Source organism: Tupaia chinensis, unplaced genomic scaffold, assembly GCF_000334495.1.
Source record: "Tupaia chinensis unplaced genomic scaffold, TupChi_1.0 Scaffold000066_1, whole genome shotgun sequence".
Taxonomy (NCBI): domain Eukaryota; kingdom Metazoa; phylum Chordata; class Mammalia; order Scandentia; family Tupaiidae; genus Tupaia; species Tupaia belangeri.
In genome coordinates, this window is record NW_006159525.1 from 10,574,169 (window position 1) to 10,592,383 (window position 18,215).

The 18,215-nt window shown below is 41.5% G+C and overlaps 1 protein-coding gene across 1 annotated transcript in view; it reads left to right on the forward strand.

Moving 5' to 3' along the window:
* Positions 1-18,215, forward strand: part of COL4A4 (collagen type IV alpha 4 chain) — a 159,164-nt gene that overhangs the window by 100,486 nt on the left and 40,463 nt on the right. Inside the window, exons 32-37 of the mRNA XM_006141956.3 lie at positions 247-354; positions 1,486-1,667; positions 3,206-3,269; positions 10,024-10,098; positions 14,832-14,939; positions 15,567-15,674. Coding sequence (XP_006142018.1) covers positions 247-354; positions 1,486-1,667; positions 3,206-3,269; positions 10,024-10,098; positions 14,832-14,939; positions 15,567-15,674 — 645 coding nt within the window. The remainder of the gene's footprint in view (positions 1-246; positions 355-1,485; positions 1,668-3,205; positions 3,270-10,023; positions 10,099-14,831; positions 14,940-15,566; positions 15,675-18,215) is intronic.

Here is an 18,215-nt window from a genome sequence, read left to right on the forward strand (position 1 = left end):
TTTTAGTAAACATTCACTGAGCACTCGGGTACAGCAGACCCCATGAGTGGACAAGTGGGAACCGGAATGTAAAAAGCACAGCCCTTTCCTTAGGAAACCAGTCTACACTGCTAACGTGGTGTGATGTGTAAACACGTATTTTGCAGGTTAAATGGGGATTTGTAAAGAGGAGGTAAAGTGTGGTTATGGACAAAACACTATATGCTGCTTCTCTTTGTTTTGTTCTTGTATAATTAACATCTAAAGGAGCAAAGGGACTTCCTGGAGACGAAGGAGAAATGGGCATAATTTTAAAAAGAGGGAGACCTGGAGAAGCTGGGCCTCCGGGAGATGATGGATTCCCAGGAGAAAGAGGTAACATGGGTTAACCATACTAAGTAACTGACATCTTCACAGATCATTCAAGCAAGGATATGTGTTAGGCAACTTACCCGCTCACACGGAGGTTAGGAAAGGCCTGTTTGTTGAGGTATAGGTCAGTATTTCTGAACATGGTGGTACAGATTTTGCTTTCTCGTGCTGAAACTTAGGTTAAGTTCATATGTATTTACAGATTTGTATATTTCAAACTAGAACCACCCTGAGAACGACATAAAATACCCATTTCAGGTTTAAAGTACCTCTGTTTTGAGTGGTGGTCTCCCAGTGAAGAACATACTGACTACCCCAGTCCTTTTAAGCAGTGTCTCTCAGGCTCCAAGGTACAGACTGATCACCTGGGAACCGTGTTAAAATGCAGACTCTGAATCTGTCAGTCTAGGGGAGCAGGAAGCCTGCCTTTTTTGTTTGTTCGGTTTTGGTTTTATTTTATTTTTTAGTTTTGGTGTGGGGTGTTTGCACTCACCAGACAAAAGGAGATAGAGAGAGAAAAAAAAAAGTGAGAAATCGCTTCCTGGGGTGATGGCCATGCAGCAGTTCACACATGCACATATGTCTGGCATGATCTCAAACCGCCAGGTCCTCTACTTGTGCCTTGAAGTTGGCCATATGGGATCCAGGGCCTCACCCTCCACACCATCAGCTGGCAGGGAACTCTGCTTTCCTAGTAAGCGCTCCCGACGCTTGTACATAGCTTGGTACAGAGCACAGAGACATCACACGGTCAGCGTCCAGACAGCCACATTTGTGTTTGGCCTGAACTGCAGGCTCAATCTGCCTGAGGCCTGGGTTCTTTGCACTTTCTCCTTAGCTAGCTATTGGGGCACCAATGTTTTAACTTCTCTGAGTAATTTCTTCCTCATTTGTGAAATGAGAAATGGAAGTAAACAATCCTTCCTGCCCCCCCCATTAGTCCTGAATTTATTCACAGCAGCTTCTTACAGTGAAGATACTGAAGTAAGATGTCAGGGAAAAGCAGCTTGGGGCTAGAATCCAGATTCTCCGTCCCTTTGGCTTCATCTCCAAATGTGGGACCAAGTTTATTCACTGATATTGCCAGCCCTAGATGTCATGGAAGAGCTTTGCTAACACTTTCCACCCCATCAGGTGATAAAGGATCTCCCGGGATGCAAGGGAGAAGAGGAGAGCCAGGGAGATACGGACCACCTGGAATTCACAAAGGGGAACCTGGAAGAAACGGACAGCCAGGACCTCCTGGACCCCCAGGCCTTCCGGGCTCCCCTGGGCTAAGAGGGGTCATTGGTTTTCCAGGATTTCCAGGTGACCAGGTAAGGGGCTACTGCGTCATGAGGAAAGACATAGTAAGGCTCTCTGCTCTTAGGGAGCCCGGAGTAGTCATAATTGCCCATGTATATGGCTGGTCTTTCCCTGGGGTTTTGCTTTTAAACAGTGGACCCCAACCTTTTTGGCACCAGGGATCAGTTCCATGGAAGACAATTTTCCACAGATCAGGGTTGGGGGTGGTAGTTTTGAGATGATTCAAAACATGACATTATAACATATAATGAAACGATTATGTAACACATGATAATACAGTACTTGCAGCCTCTCCTCAGTGCTAGCCGCCTCAGCTTCACTTCAGCTCATTAGGCATTAGATTCTTACAAGGAGTATGCAACTTAGATCCCTCGCAGGTGCAGTTCACAATAGGGTTCACCCTCTTATTAGAATCTAACGCTGCATTGACCTGACAGGAGGTAGAGTTCAGGGGTAACGTGAGCCATGGGGAGTGACTGTAAATACAGATGAAGCTTCACTTGTTCGCCTACTGTTCACCTCCTGCTGTATAGCCTGGTTTCTGACAAGCCACAAACCAATATGAACTAGTACTGGCCCAGGGGTTGAGACCCCTGATATAAGGAGTAGCACAAAGGAAGAATGGTACTCTCTAGAAGGCTATGACATAACTGAAATGTCTGACCAGTGCTCATGCTGGCTCTCCTCCCATACATGACTTCAAGTCACATAATCTGCATGTTCTAGTTTGGTTTAAACCACTCCACAGAGACTTCCATATGGCTGCTGGTTTACTGAAAGGAAATGTCATCCTGAAAAACTACCCAAGCTGTTTCTAAGTCTTCCCATTCAATTTTAGATATTGCAGATTTTATTTTAACTATATTCAGTTGTTACTATCATGAGCAAAACGTCCCTTGAAAAGTCAGGGTGTAGAATAGAGTAACTTACATCACTACTTCTGGAAAATGTGATATCATTTACTATCTATCTTTTGGACTAAAGTGGATTTTTAAAGTTTTTGGTGTGACATGGCTTCTAATAATGTTTTAATCAGTATCAGGATGCTGCCTGTTGATATTGGTAACTAATTCTGGAAGAGTTTGGCCAACTTTTAAAAACTGTGCACAAGGGAGGGGGAGCAGTGGGTGGTTTAGTGGTTAAGGTGCTGAATTCCCACAAGGACAACCATGGTTTTAGCCCTGGACCTGGTGACTTGAAAATCATGCTGTGTGTGTGTTTATGTGTGTGTGTGTGCATTAGCGTGCCCTGTAAGAGAAGGAAATGTGGCAGGGTCATCCACCTAGGGGGTGATTTCTTACTTTCCTTCTCTCTGTCTCTCTCTGGTAGTGCACGCGCCCTGTGGGGGAGGTGGGGCAGGAACCCCTAAAGGAAAAAAAAACAAAACTGGTCATGTGTAGTACTATACTCTTTCTTTTTATTTCCCACTACAAATGATAAAAGCCAAACTGGCTTCAGAACATCATAATTGTACCATATTAGGCCATGCAGCTGCCATTTGCATTAGAAACCCAATTAAAGCCTTACCTCTGTTTTATTACATTTTCAGGGTGAACCAGGTTCTCCAGGCCCCCCTGGGTTCTCAGGGACTGATGGAGCAAGAGGACCTAAAGGTATGGTTTGAAAATTGGGTAGCCATCTGCCAAACTCATAGTCCTATGTATTTATAACACAGTGAGTGAGCGTCTTTTGCATGACGGGCAAACTGCAGCCCCCAAGGACTCTTCTTAGACTATACTCAACAGTTGAACACTTAGAACCCAGCAACCCACATTCATTAACCAGATCCAGGACCCCAGATAGGAACATTGTGCCCACAGGTTCATCAGATCTTCCTCAGGGAGAGTCTTTGCAGACCTCACCAGTCGGCTTGGGTGCAAGGACACCAGGTCCACGTTAGGGGGCAGTGTCCACCTTGGATTAATATTTTTCTTTCACTCTGACAGGATTCTTCTTTTTTTAACCTTAGCCTTTAGCTCACTATCAGTATATAGGTTTGATGGGAATGTATTCTTCATTTTAATATCTTATTTTAAAACAAATTAAAACTTAAAAACTTGAAAATGTAAAATGCTAATTAATTAACCACCCAAAGTCATTTTCCTTACAAAGGATACATACTTTTTACACTTTGAGAGACATTCCATTAAAAATATGATAATCACTCTAAGAAAATGCAACTGTGACTACTTATTACTTCCGGAAGAATAATCTAGATCTCTTCTTCAGATACAGTTACAAATAGGGAAGTCTTTATATTCGAGTTGGATATCTTATAACTTCAGTGTTCAATTTCCTTACCTATCAGGGTTTTTTTTAAAGAATTATTTTATTGGGAACCAGCAGTTAGTGTAATGGCTATGTCGCTGGACTCCCACGTAGTCGACCGCGGTTTGCGTCCCAGACCCGGTGGCTTAAAACTCAAGCCAGGCGCGTGTGCGTGCGTGCCCAAGATCCCGAGAGGAGAATGGAGGAGAAGGGATTGCGGCGTGACCATCCTCCCTGGGGAGTGATTTCTCGCTTTCTGTCTCTCTGTCTCTCTCTGTCTGTCTGGTGAGCAACGCACCCTATAGCGAAAAACATCTCTCCAAAAAATAAAAATAAAAAATAAATAAAAGAATTATTTTATTTAACTTTATTTATTTACTCACTTATTTTAATTGGGCCAGAGAAGGACACAGAGAGAAAGTGAGAAAGCAAACCACCAGGTTGGGGACTCGAACCACGGTCAGCCACGCAGGAGTCCTGCGACATTAACCACCACACCACCTGCCAGCCCCAATTACCTTACCTATCAGTTTACCGTAGCTTTTTGCCTCCTTCACAGAAGCTCACTGCTTCTCACTCTCTTCATGCTTGTGTTAACCATGTTTGTGGGAAGCTAAAGTGCACTCAGGGTACGGAGAGTAAAATATGTCTCCTGTCCACAGATAGGAGATGCAGTTCCCCAGACCATAATGCTACTGGAACCTAACTCTTACACGGCCCATGTTTCCCCATGGCTGTTTTTTATTTGCCTATCAACAGGCTCCATCACTCTTTCCTCGGTACTTTTTCTGGCCCTTTCTGGAATTTCTGGATAGGTGTGGTTGGTACTCTAGTCCGTTCTATTTCAGGACAACTCATGATAGTTCTTCCCCAATGTCCAAGGCTGCAAATTCTCACTTTCCGATTCCAACTTCTCAAGGACAGACTGGCTGCCCTAGAACGGGTAGATTCCTGCTTGTTGAGCAATCAGCCATGATTGTGAATAGGGTCGGACAAGAAGACACTTCCTCAAGGGGTGGGTAGGATTCTTAGAAGGAGATGTCAGTGGCAAGTTCTGTAAAATGTGCCTGCCTTTCCTTTCCTATGCTCTGTGACCCCACCTTCTTTCACACTCCATTTTGAGCCCGCCCTTAACACTGGCCCCCAGCTGCAATGTAAGTTGTTGGGTCAGGAAACACTATGCAGCAGTATCGAACAGGCTTGCGGCACTATGGGATCCTTATCTGTAGTGTCCTTCGAACGTACCACTTCTTGTCCATTCATCAATAGAGTATGTCTTTGTGGTTTATTTTCACAAGGACATTGAGTTGAATTTCCTTGCAAAAGAGCTTGAAATGTGGTTGTAGCGTCTGAAACAGGGACACTTTCTGCTTTTTGTTTTAAAACGTAAGACCTAGTCACCCAACGCCAAGCACAGGCATATGTTGTTGTCGTTGTTGTTGTTGTTGTTGTTGTTGTTGTAGTTTAGAGAGAGATTTTTTGCTATCGGGTGTGTGAGCTTGCTGAGGAGACAGACAGAAACAAAGCAACAGAAAGCAGGAAATCACTCCCCAGCAGGGATGCCCACGCCACACTGCAATCCCTTTTCCTACATTCTCCTCTCAGGATTTTGAGCATGCATACACACACCCCTGGCGTGAGTTTCAAGATGCCAGGTCTGAGACTCAGACTGTGGTCAGCCATGTGGGAATCCAGCTGTGTAACCATTACACCATCTGCTGCTCCTAGGCGTATGTCGTTTTATTGTGCTTCGCGGGTATTGCAGATTGGAGGTTTGGACAAGTTTGCCTTGAGCAAGTCTGTCGATGCCAGTTTCCCAACAATACGTGCTTCTTTCATCTCTGTGTCACCATTGTGGTAATTCTTACAATATTTAAACTTTTTTATTCTTCTTTTATCTGTTATGACAACCTGTGATCAACAATCTTTAAAATTGCTATTGGAATTGTTTTGGGGTGCCACGAACCATACCCATGTAAGATAGCAAACATAATTGTGTGTGTTGATTGCTTCATGGACTGGCTGTTCCCCTCGCTCTCTCTTTGCTCCAGCCTCCCTATTTTCTGAGACACAACATTATTGAAAATAGGTCCATTAGTTACCCTACAATAGCCGCAAGTGAAAGGAAGAATTGCACGTTTCTCTCTATAAATGAAAGCTAGACAAGCTTGAGCTTAGCAAGGAAGACACATCAAATGTCAAAGCAGGCCAAAAGCTAGGCCTCTTGTGCCGAACATCCAAATCATGCATGTAACCAGAAGGTTCTTGAAGGAAATTAAAAGTGCTGAATGAATGATAAGAAAATGAAACAGCCTCCTTGCTGACATGGAGAAAGTTTTAGTGGTCTGGATAGATGATCTAACCAGCCACATTTCCATAAGCTGGAGCCCAATCCAGAACAAGGCCTGAACTCTCCTCAATTCTGTGAAGGCTGAGAGAGGTGAAGAAGCTGCAGAGAAAAACTTGAAGCTTAAGGAAAGAAGTCATCTTCCATTCATATAAAAGTACAAGGTGAAGGGAGCAGCAGATGGTGTGATGCTGACATTGCTGGACCCCCACGTAGTTGACTGTGGTTCAAGTCCCAGGCCCAGTGATTTAAAACTCATATTGGGTGCCGTGTCCAGAATCCTGAGAGGAAAGGTGAAGAAGCTGCAGAGAAAAACTTGAAGCTTAAGGAAAGAAGTCATCTTCCATTCATATAAAAGTACAAGGTGAAGGGAGCAGCAGATGGTGTGATGCTGACATTGCTGGACCCCCACGTAGTTGACTGTGGTTCAAGTCCCAGGCCCAGTGATTTAAAACTCATATTGGGTGCCGTGTCCAGAATCCTGAGAGGAGAATAGAAGAGAAGGGATATGGTCATTCCCTCTGAAGGGGCAGGGGAGATTTCTCAATTTCTGCCTCTCTGTCCCTCTTGTGTCTCTGGTGAGCCCACATAACCCATAGCAAAAATCTCTCTACAGAAAAAAAATAGTACAAGGTGAAACAGCAAAGGCTGACATAGAAGTTGCAGTAAGCTATACAGACGCTCCAGCTAAGATAAGTGATGAAGGTGGCCACACTAAACAACCAGTTTTCAGTGTAGCTGAAACAGCCTTATTGTAAAGAAGATGCAATCTAAGACTTTCATAGCTCGAAAGGAGGCCAATGTCTGGCTTCAAAACTTCAAAGACAGGCTGACTCTTGTGTTAGGGCTAATGCAGCTGGTGACATGAAGTTGACGCCAACACTCACGTAACATTCTGAAAATCCTGAGCCTTTTTCAAAATTATGCTAAAAGTGCCCTGCCTATGCTTCACCAGGAGCCATAAAGCCATGATGAAACCAGAGCCGTTTGTTCACGGCATGGTTTACTGATCATTTTGAGCCTACTGTTGAGACCTGTTGCTCTGAAACGAACAAACAAAAAGATTTATCTTCAAATATTACTGCTTACAAAAGATGCATCTGGTCACCCAAGAGATGTGTTTTTCATGTCTCCTAACACAGCACCCATTCTGCAGTTCATGCATCAAGGAGTAATTTTGCCTTTCAAGTCTTATTATTTAAGAAACATTTATTATTTATGTATGTATGTATGTATTTATTTATTTATTTATTGTAGAGACATATTTTTGCTATAGGGCACGTGCACTTGCCAGAGAGACAAAGAGAGACAGAAGATGAGAAATCACCCTCCGGGTGGATGGCCACACGGCAATCCCTTCTCCTCTATTCTCCTCTTGGGATTTTGGGCACACATGCACACACCCCTGGCATGAGTTTTAAGCCACTCGACTCGAATTGCAGTCACCTATCTGGGAGTTCAGCGACATAACCATTACAACATCTGCTAGCTCCTAAGAAATATATTCCTTTTTTGGAGAGGTTTTTGCTATAGGGCATGTGCACTCACCAGAAAGAGAGAAAGCAAGAAATCACCCCCCCCCCCCCCGGGAGGTACCCCATTTTACACCCCCTTTATTGCAACCCCTTCTCCTCTATTCTCCTCTCAGGATCTTGGGCACTCATGCACACATGCACGGTGTGAGTTTAAGCAACCAGGTCCGGGACTCAAACCACGGTTGACTACATCTGGGAGTCCAGTGACATAGCCATTATGCCAACTGCTGGTCCCAGGAAATATATTTCTTACAGCTGTCACTGCTATAGATTATGATTCCTCAGGAGGATCTTGGAAAACATAGTGGAAAACCTTCTAGAAAGGATTCACCATTCGAAATAACATTAAGACATTCGTGACTCATTGGAAGGAAGTCAAAATATCAACATTACGGGAGTTTGGAAGAAGTTGATTCCAGCCCTTGTGAACGGCTTTGGGGTATTTGAGACCTCAGTAGAGGAAGTAACTACATATGCAGTAGAAACATCAAGTGAACTAGCATTAGAAGTAGAGCCTAAAGATGTAACTGAATTGCTGAGGTCTCATGATAAGGCTTATTTTTAACTTCTTTATTTATAGGTCTTTGCCATAGGGCACATGTGCTTGCTGGAAACAGGAAGAGATAGTGAGAGGGAAAGTGAGAAATTGCCCCCGCCTCCCCAAGGGGGCATTGCTATGCCACAATCCCTTCTTCTCCATTCTCTTCCTGGGATTTTGGGCATGCATGCACACGTGTCCAGCATGATTTTTCAAGGTAACAGGTCCAGAATTTAAACCATACTCAGCCACGTAGAAGTCCAGCACCTTAACCACCTTGCCACCTGCTGGCCCCTCATGATAAATCTTGAACTAATGAGGAGTTGCTTCTTATGGATGAGCAGATAAAGTGGTTTCTTGGGATGAAGTCTGCTCCTCGTGAAGATGCTATGAACATTGTTGGCATGACAACAAAGAACTGAGAATATCACACAAAACTTGGTTGATAGCGCAGTGGCAGAGTTTAAGAGGACTGATTCCAATTTTGAAAGAAATTCTACTGTGGGTAAAATGCTATCAAACAGCATCTCATACCACAGAATTTTTTTTTTTAATAAAGGGAAGAGTTCATTATTGCAACAAACTGCATTGTTGACTTTTATTTTTTTAATTGCCACACTCAATCTTCAACAACCACCACCATGATCCGTCAGCAGCTGTCAACAGGTGATCGTTAACATTTTTTTAGTAATAAAGTATTTTTAAATTAAGGAATGTACATTTTTTAGACATAATGCGATTGCATATTTAATAGACTATGGCATAGTGTAAACATAACTTTTATATGTACTGAGAAACCAAAAAAGTTGTCTGGAACCAAACCCACAATATTTCCAAAGCATGTCTGTAATTTCTTAAATAAAAACCTAAAGTTCAAAGTTTTTTACGGACTTAAAAACTCGAACATATCAAGACCTATGTGGGTTTTTTTAATTTTTAAATTTTATTTATTTATCATTATCTTTTCAATGATTGCTATGAACTATAGGAGTGTGTGTGAGGCCAGCAGGTCGGTGTGGCGTTTAAGGTGCCAGACTTCTACATGACTGATGGTTCAAGTCTCAGACCTAGCAGCTTGCTTTCTCACTATCCGTCTCTCTCTCTCTGTCTCTCTCTGGTGAAATTAAAAATACTAATAATAGGAACCAGCATGTAATGGTTACATTGTTGGACTCCCATGTAATTGACCATAGTTCGAGTCCTAGACCCCGGTGGCTTAAAACTCACATCAGGCACGAATGCATTTGTGCCCAAAATCCTGAGAGAAGAATGGAGGAGAAAGGGGAAATGATGTTTCTCCCCGCTTTCCCTTCCCCCAGGGGGAGATATTATTTCTCACTTTCTGTCTCTCTGGATCTCTCTGTCTCTGCAGCAAATGTACGCACCTTATAGCAAAAATCTCTCTATACAAAATTAATAATAATAAATAAAATGAAATAAATAATTCTTTAAAAAGTGTGTATGTACATGCATATGTGAGTGGTATTTAAATCATATCTTGCATCTATATTTCTATTTGCTCTTGTTTAGGAAAGAAAAGTATGTTTTTATAAAAAGCCTTTCCTGGACTATTTGAAGATACACTATAAAAGCAAATAGCATGAAAATCATTAAGCCACTTGTATGAGACCAAATTAAAATTTCTTAAAATAATGTTACATGTGTCCTTTTACTTCCAGGAAACAAAGGTGATCCTGCCAGTCAATTTGGTCCACCTGGCGCAAAGGGTGAGCCAGGTAGCCCTGGATGTCCAGGTATATCTACATATGTTTTTCTTATTACACCAACAAAAATAATTTTCTTTGAAAAATAGAATTATTGGGACCAGCAGGTGGTGTGGTTGTGGGTGCTCTGGACTCCCACGTGGCCTACTGCAGTTCGAGTCTCAGTCCTGGTGGCTTGAAAATTATACAGGGAGCATGTGCATGCTTGCCCAAAATCCCAGGAGGAGAATGGAGGAGAAAGATTGTGATGTGGCCATCTCCCCTAGGTAATGATTTCTCCTTTCTCCTGTCACTGTCTCTGTCGCACTCTGGTGAGCGCACACACCCTATGACGATACCAAAAGAAAAACAAAAAGAAAAAGAAAAACAGAATAATTACTTTTATCCTTTTAACTGTCAAAAACTGTATCAAGGGAACCAGCAGTTAGCGTAATGGCTATGTCGCTGGACTCCCACGTAGTCAACTGTGGTTCGCATCCCGGACCCGGTGGCTTAAAACTCACGCCGGGCGCGTGTGCGTGTGTGCCCAAGGTCCCGAGAGGAGAATGGAGGAGAAGGGATTGCGGCGTGGCCATCCCCCCTGGGGGGTTATTTCTCGCTTTCTGTCTCTAATGTCTTTCTCTGTCTGGCGAGCGCACACACCCTATAGCGAAAATCTTTACCCAAAAATAAATGTATCAATATTTTCTTCTCCTTTGCCTATAAAGATGCATACCAAAGGGTTATACGCAGAATCTACCCTTATTCACTAAAAACCAAACGACATAAAACCTTGTCATTAGCAAGAAATCTGTTACCCAAAACAACTGATACAATTTTTTTTTGATCAATAGCAATGAACATGGAATCCCTCAGATCCTGAGGTACCAGTGAGTTCTTGCAGACAATTGAGGATATGTTAGGTGACCCACAGCAGAAGTGAGGGGCAGAGCTGTTCACAGCACCATGTATCACCGGGAAAGGGTAAAGCACTTGAGTTCCCAAAAGGGGACCAAGACCCTAGAGGGGACAGCAGACTTAGGACATTTGGCTATATTGGTTTGTACTCATACATATTTACCTTTCAGAAAATGTCAGGGATATAAATTGGTACTCTCCTCCGGGCCCTATGGAAACATGCATCAATATTTAAACTATGCATACTTTTTGACGGAGGAATTCTACTCCTCGGAACTTACCTTGAGTCAATAATCAGACCAGTGTACAAGACACATACAGAGGATGTCCGTTGCGCGTGTAGAACAAATGTCCACCTACAAATGATTGGTTAAATTAGTTTTGCCCACAGGCATTCAGCTGATAGTGGTCAGGTTAGAAACCAGGTTTGTATTGGGTTGTCAGAAAAGTAATGACGCATTTCCTTAGAGAAGAGCATAGGAAAATACATCATGAATTTTACGACAACCCAATAGTTAGATGGCTCCCTTGTAAATTAAAACACTTCATATTAATAACAGGGTGCATTACCTTAAAATTCCCTGTGGCGATGGTCATGTTTCATTTCACATTCAGAAAGAGTATCTGAGCAATACTATTATGGGAAATTTTATTTTCTGTGTGTACTGTAAGATTGCTAAAATGGAAGTTTAACAGAAAAACAAATAAACAAAAAAAAACTATTAAAAGGGCAAAAACTTCTTTTCTCACTTTCTTTCTCATTCTCTTTCTTTGTGTCTCTTACCTCTCACATGGACACATCTACTTAAATAATGTAACACTTTAAGTGAAGCACACATTTGGTGAGGAAAATAGTTTGGAGGTCAGCATTTGGGAGTTCATAATAAATGCTGTAGTAAGAGGTCAGGGCAAAAAAAAAAAAAAATAGCTGACTCAAAGTCACTCCATTATTTCTGTGCTGTGGTCTTGGGCAAACTGAGTATTTTTTTTCTGAGCTCAGTTTTTACCTCTGTAAACTGGCCCTGTGCATTAATTACAGGGTTTACCTGATGATTCAATGGGAAACTATTTTTAGTAAATAATTATTTATTTACTTTTATTTATCATTATTATTATTGTTTTAAATTTGCCACAGGGCACATATGCCCACCAGAGAGAGACAGAGAGAGAGGGAGAGGGAGAGGGAGAGGGAGAGGGAGAGGAAGAGGGAGAGAGAGAGAGAGAAAGCCACCAGATCTGGGACTTGAACTGCAGCCAGCTGGGTGGGAGTCTAGCACTACAGCCACCATGCCACCTACTGGTCCCAAATGGGAAACCTTGCAAGACATTTATATACTAAAACTACTGCTCAAACATAATCACCATCAGTCAGCAGATCAGGAAGAAACTTTTATACCCCGCTTGGTATTTCTGTGCAAACACTGAAGATGGTAAGATTTTATAAATTCAAATAGTCCAAATGGAGGCCTTAAATTTATCTACCATTTTAAGTTAGAAATCATAAATCTGAGAAATTTTACATGTGAAGTGACTTTCTCAAAAAATTTGCCTTGGCCTAATTTGCCTGGCCTCCTAGGGTTATCTCTATTGAAATTGCTCTCTTTTGCATATGGCATGGTTTAGCTTAGAATTTTGTAATTGTATCTATGTTATTCACTAGCACAGAGTTTACCTAAATATGCTATTTCCATTGACTGGCAAAAGCTGCATTGAATTCGGATGAGCCAAATGAGAAGGCATAAATCTGCAGCTTGTCTCGGGATTATGTGTGATTGTACTGGGTTCAGTCCTATCCCTCCACCCCACTTCACTTCCGAGAGAAAATACAGTAGAGATTAACTCAGGCATTCTGTTCCTATTACAACCACACATTTGAGAGACAAATATGTTAATGCTTTAGTTAGGGTTCCCTCCCTTTTCCTTTCTTTTGTTTGGAGAAGAAAATAATGCCTTACTTTTGTTGCAGAAATATTTTTCAGGATGAATAAGATAACACATAGTGGGGCTAACGGATGTCAATTAAATTAGGTTGGGAACAGGTATAGACTAACGTAGGCTTGTTTCATGTGTGTTCTACATAATGACTATATCTTCCCTCCTAGGTTTGTAAATATAGGACCATACGTTTTTCTCTAGATTTAACCAGTAATGTTCAGCATGGACTACTGGTTTACCTGCATGCATGAGTTAAAGTTGCCCATAAAGATACATATCAAAAAGATCACAGAGAAACACTGCCATGGCATCTCTGGCCTAGGAGAATACAGGATTATATTCTGGGGATTCTCTTTTTTCTACCATGGATCACACAACAATCACGTAGACACAACACAATCCCCTAGGCAGGCCCAGATTTTGGCAGTCAAATGTGACTATGGCAAACCATTAAAATTCGGACTATTTTACAGTCTTTATCATTTAAAAAGTGACACTGACCACTCACGTTGCCCACAGCCACAGGTTGTCACCCCAGCCCTTTCTTTCCTACTGAGAAAAGCAGATGTTACCGCAGGTGCGTTGGCCCATTTTTGAGCCATCATTGTAAATAAACACACAAGGAAATAGTCATCTTCTCTCGTAATCAAACAAATGTAATTTAAGGTGTCTGAAATATCTTATGTATCAGTAAATTAGCAAGAAAACAGATCAATGCACTAAAAAGTTCTCAGTAAAAACACCGCATTACACACAGTAGTGTATAATGTAGTCGTGTGTTACCACAGTGGTGTAAGTCAGGGTAGTCCACATACTCCAAACCACTTGGCAACCTGAACTAAGAACCAGATGCTAAATGGTATATTCTAGAAGAATAGAGACGAGCTGGACTATTCCTTCAGCAAGGTATTGTCATGAGGAAGGGAGTGTACTTGATTTTCAAAAAACTGAATAGACATATCAACTAGATCCAATGTGTGATTCTAGAATGAAAATGGGGTGGACAAACCAATTGTTAAGGACATTAAGAAAATAACTGGAGGATTTCAGCAGGGAATGAGCACTAGATGATATTAAGGATTGCTATTAATTTTCTTGGCTGTGATAATGTTATTTTGGCAATAAAGGAAACTTCCTATGAAGTATTTAGGGATGGAATTCCACAATGACTATGATTTACTTTAAAATACTTCAGCAATGAAAAATGCAAATCAAAATAGCAGACTATTTGCCTAGAAATTCTCCTCCTAGGGTTTTTTCCCCTAAGGAAATAATTTAATAGGAGAAGAAAAATTGACTAAAGACATATAAAAATCATTATGCATAAAAGAAAAGAGTTGGAAATAATTCGAATGGCCAGTAGTAGGAGAAAATTAGATTAATTATTAATTTAATTAAGGTTGATTCAATAAGCCTTCAGTTAGTCATTTAAAAATGGTAGCTTAGGAAAAACTATGAAAAACTGGCACAATCACTTACAATATAGTGCTGATTTTTAAGAATACAAAATTGCGGGTATAATTTGCACATGTGTATACATATGGAAAATTGTGTTAAGAGGGGGGATTATAGATGTTATATTTTCAATTTTTCCTCAATGTTATCTTTCTTTCAACAGAGTAAATTCAAATATTCGGAAGTAATGTTAGAAAAGAGTGAGGGCTGAGTTGGTGCTTTATTTAGTTAGTTAGTTAAAAGACAGCAATGCCATTTTCTTTTATTTAATTCAACTTATTTATTGCTATTCTTCAATTTGACCAGAAAGAGAGAGAGAGAGAAAGGGAGAATGAGAAAGCAAGCCACCAGGTATGGGACTCAAACCTCAGTCAGCCATGTGGGAGTCCAGTGCCTCAACCACACCACCTGCCAGCCCTGAGTTGGTGACAGTGTCTCAAAGACCCACCTCAGATGTTTGATCCTTCCTTCCTTAGGACATTTGGGAGCGCCTGGAGATCAGGGCTTGCCTGGTGTTCAAGGGCCCAGAGGACCACCTGGAAGGCCAGGACCACCTGGCTCCTACGGACCACCAGGGTGTCCAGGTACCTTGAAAGAATGTCTGAAGACTCTGAGCACTCGTGTATCTCTTGGTGTCATAGGAAGAGCAAGTCTTCTCTCAGACTTAGGTTCAGACAACGGCTCTGTGATTTGCCAGCCTGTCACTGGGGACGGGTCACTTAAACTTACCTATTCTTCACTTACAAAGCTAGTCATATCTCCATGGTTACACTAAATGCCTGAGAATACATAAGACAACGACGGAAGTGCCCGGCAAGGCCCCGGGAACAGAGTGATGGTCTGACAGATAGAAGCCCCTTAGCTCTATCTGGCCCTCCCATCACACCTGCCTCTTAAGGTGCTAGTTTCTCTGTTAGACCTTAGGCAAAAGTCACACTCCCAACGTAGTACTTCCATGGATCCCTTTCCTGCCTGTTGAGAAAAAGGAAAGTTTCCATCATAACTGCCAACTCAATTGTCAAACATTAGAAAGTGTATCTGCTCCTCCTGATATTAGATGAATATTTCTCTCTGGGGTTGAGAGGTCTGAGAAGAAAAAGTAATAAAACAATGTTCCTGGCTATGCATTTGTCAAGAACTTAAATGGCTTTCTTAATGAATGTGATTTATGCATCCTCTGGGTTTCTGTCAAACCTCCCTATCATCCTCAGGTGATCAGGGGATGCCTGGACTGAGTGGACATCCAGGAGAAATGGGGGACCCTGGGCAGAGAGGTCTCCCAGGGTATCCAGGGATACCAGGTCCTCCAGGAATAAAAGGTGAGTCAAAAGGAGATTCAACCCATCAGGAAGATTCAGCCTGATGTGGGCAAATTCCTGGGGCTTCTCTGTACCTGTGAATGTCATTGCTCTTGGTCGGCTCTCTCCCTCCATGGATGCATTAGTATCTTCCTACCCTTCCTTACGCAGGGTGTCAGGTAGGGCCCTTATGGCCTCTGGACTTGTCTTCTACCAGGGAGTATCCAGATGGTGTTGCTACCATCTCTTTTCTGAGAGTGTTTATCAAGTGTTTATTGTGATTTTCACACCTACATTTATTCTCTCTGCAGATAGTTAAGCTCCCATTGGGTCTTAGGTTCTTTGTTAGGTACTTGGTGAAGAGTATTGAAGAAAATGGACATGATTCCTGCCTTCATGGGGCTCAGGGTCTAACAGGAGAGACAGACACTAAAACTATTTGTGTAAATAAGAGGAAGGAAGAGAAGAAATTAAGTTGCTAGATGAGAGTAATTAGTATTCCATCTCTGTTAGGTAATGAAATATTGCTTCTGGTTAAATGTTTTTGCCTTTAAAGGTAATGGCAGAATGGTTAGAAGTCTGATTGTAATACAATACAGTGGCATGTGTAACTAAGAGATTTTCATGCCTTCTTTTTCATTCACCCTGTTTATCCCTCTTCAGTCAATTTCTTCTTTTTTAGAAAAAGTACTTTTTTTCTGTGGTACTTTGGGTATACCACTAGATAAACACTGAAGTTGTTTTACCTTTATTGGTGTATTCACCAAACTGAGTATGATTTTTTTTTTTTATTATTATAAATTTTTCTTTTCTCATCACAACACACATATGAATTTTCCATCCAAAATTCACCAAACAGTATGATTTTTTAAATGTAATGACCTTTTTTATATCCTTGGGCCCCAATAGATACCCAAGGCGTATGCTGCTTGGTGATATGAATAAATTAATAAGTGAATGATTGGATAATAAGAAAAATGAACAGCTGAGTCAACAGCTGTGACGCTGAGGGTCTTACCGCCCCTTGGTAGACATCTCTAACCAAGCTTGCTCCATCTCCTCTGTCCTCCCTTCTCCTCCTACCTGTTTTCTGCTCATGAGTCATACATTTACTGAAGTTTGGAGAAATGAAAAGAGTGGGAAACCTCTTCTTGGATTCTTTGTTTAGAAAGTTCAAATACTATTTTTCGTTGCTTTCCCTTTTTCACTCCTCAGATAGCTTTCAAGTAACACCAATTTTCCAGCAAGTTGTAGTGTGCTATGTCTTACTTGGGACAATTCTGCAAAGAAGGAAGACATTTATTTTGGGAAGAGTTGGTACACGCATGCATTGCCATGAAAGCAAATAACCTGAGGGTAAAAGTTCCCATGACAAGACAAGATAGCTTGATACTGTTCTTCATCTTTTGACATTTTTAGTAATGGGAAGTTCCTCAATTTAAGATAAGTTTCCAGTTCCAAGCAAAATGATCATTCCATTATATAGAGGTTTCTCTGTGACCATGGCCGTCTCCTGTCTCTGGCAATTCCTACAGCTCTCCTGGGGTATTCTTTGACATTGTGTGTACGTGTGTGTGTGTGTGTGTGTGTGTGTGTGCGTGTGTGTGTATGTGTCTGGAAGATGAAGTTGGCAAAGTACAAAAAAATAATTCCTGTTATTAACCACTTACTGCATTTTCATTTATTTCCTATTTCCCTAGTTTAGCAAAATAGCAAAGCTTTTCAAGTGTGTTGGTACCATCACAAGATATGCCCAGTTTGACCAAAATGGCAAGGTTTACGTTACTATTATTGATTCTTTTCCCTTGAACTCGTCTGCATTTATCACATAACCTCAGTATGACATGCTATTAAAAATGAATAGCTAATGAATTTGGCTGATAACAAACTATCTTGAGAATGAATCTCGATCACGCGGTTCTGCGCTGTGAAATAGTAAGCTTGTTAGAAGAGCTAAGGAAATGACCACCTCGACCCACACAGTCGTCCTGTGCCAGGCGAGGCTGCAGTGGGACCTCCTTACCACGCAGTGACACTGTCTCACTGCAACAGCCCAGGAACAACCAGTCTTTTTCAAAAAAGGAACACAAAACAATGAAACACATTCCTAAAAGTTAACACGTGTACAATCTCAACCCATTGTTGCCATTTATCATGCTGATCTAAAAATGAACCACACACTAGCAGAAACACTTTGAACTGAGAAACTAAATATTTGAAGTATGTTCTAAATAAGTCAGGGGGGCTGATTATCTTGTTTGCACAAACCAGCTGCTGAACTCAAAGTTGTTTGCTCTGTTAGAACAGGCCATATGGATTTTGAGTCTTGCTTGTGTTCAGTCGGATCCAAACTTTAACTTAAACATATGCTAAAAGTGGCTTGATTCCTAGATTTACATTTTTAAGTACACATGCCCTCTAAAAGGAAAACATCCATTCCCTAGTTGGGCATTAACGTAAGCCTGAAATAATGGCAACCCAGAGAACATCATCTGTATTATGACAGCAGCTATAAAGAATGTGGCTGAGTATTTTGGCTGATGGTAAAAAAAAAAAAAAAAA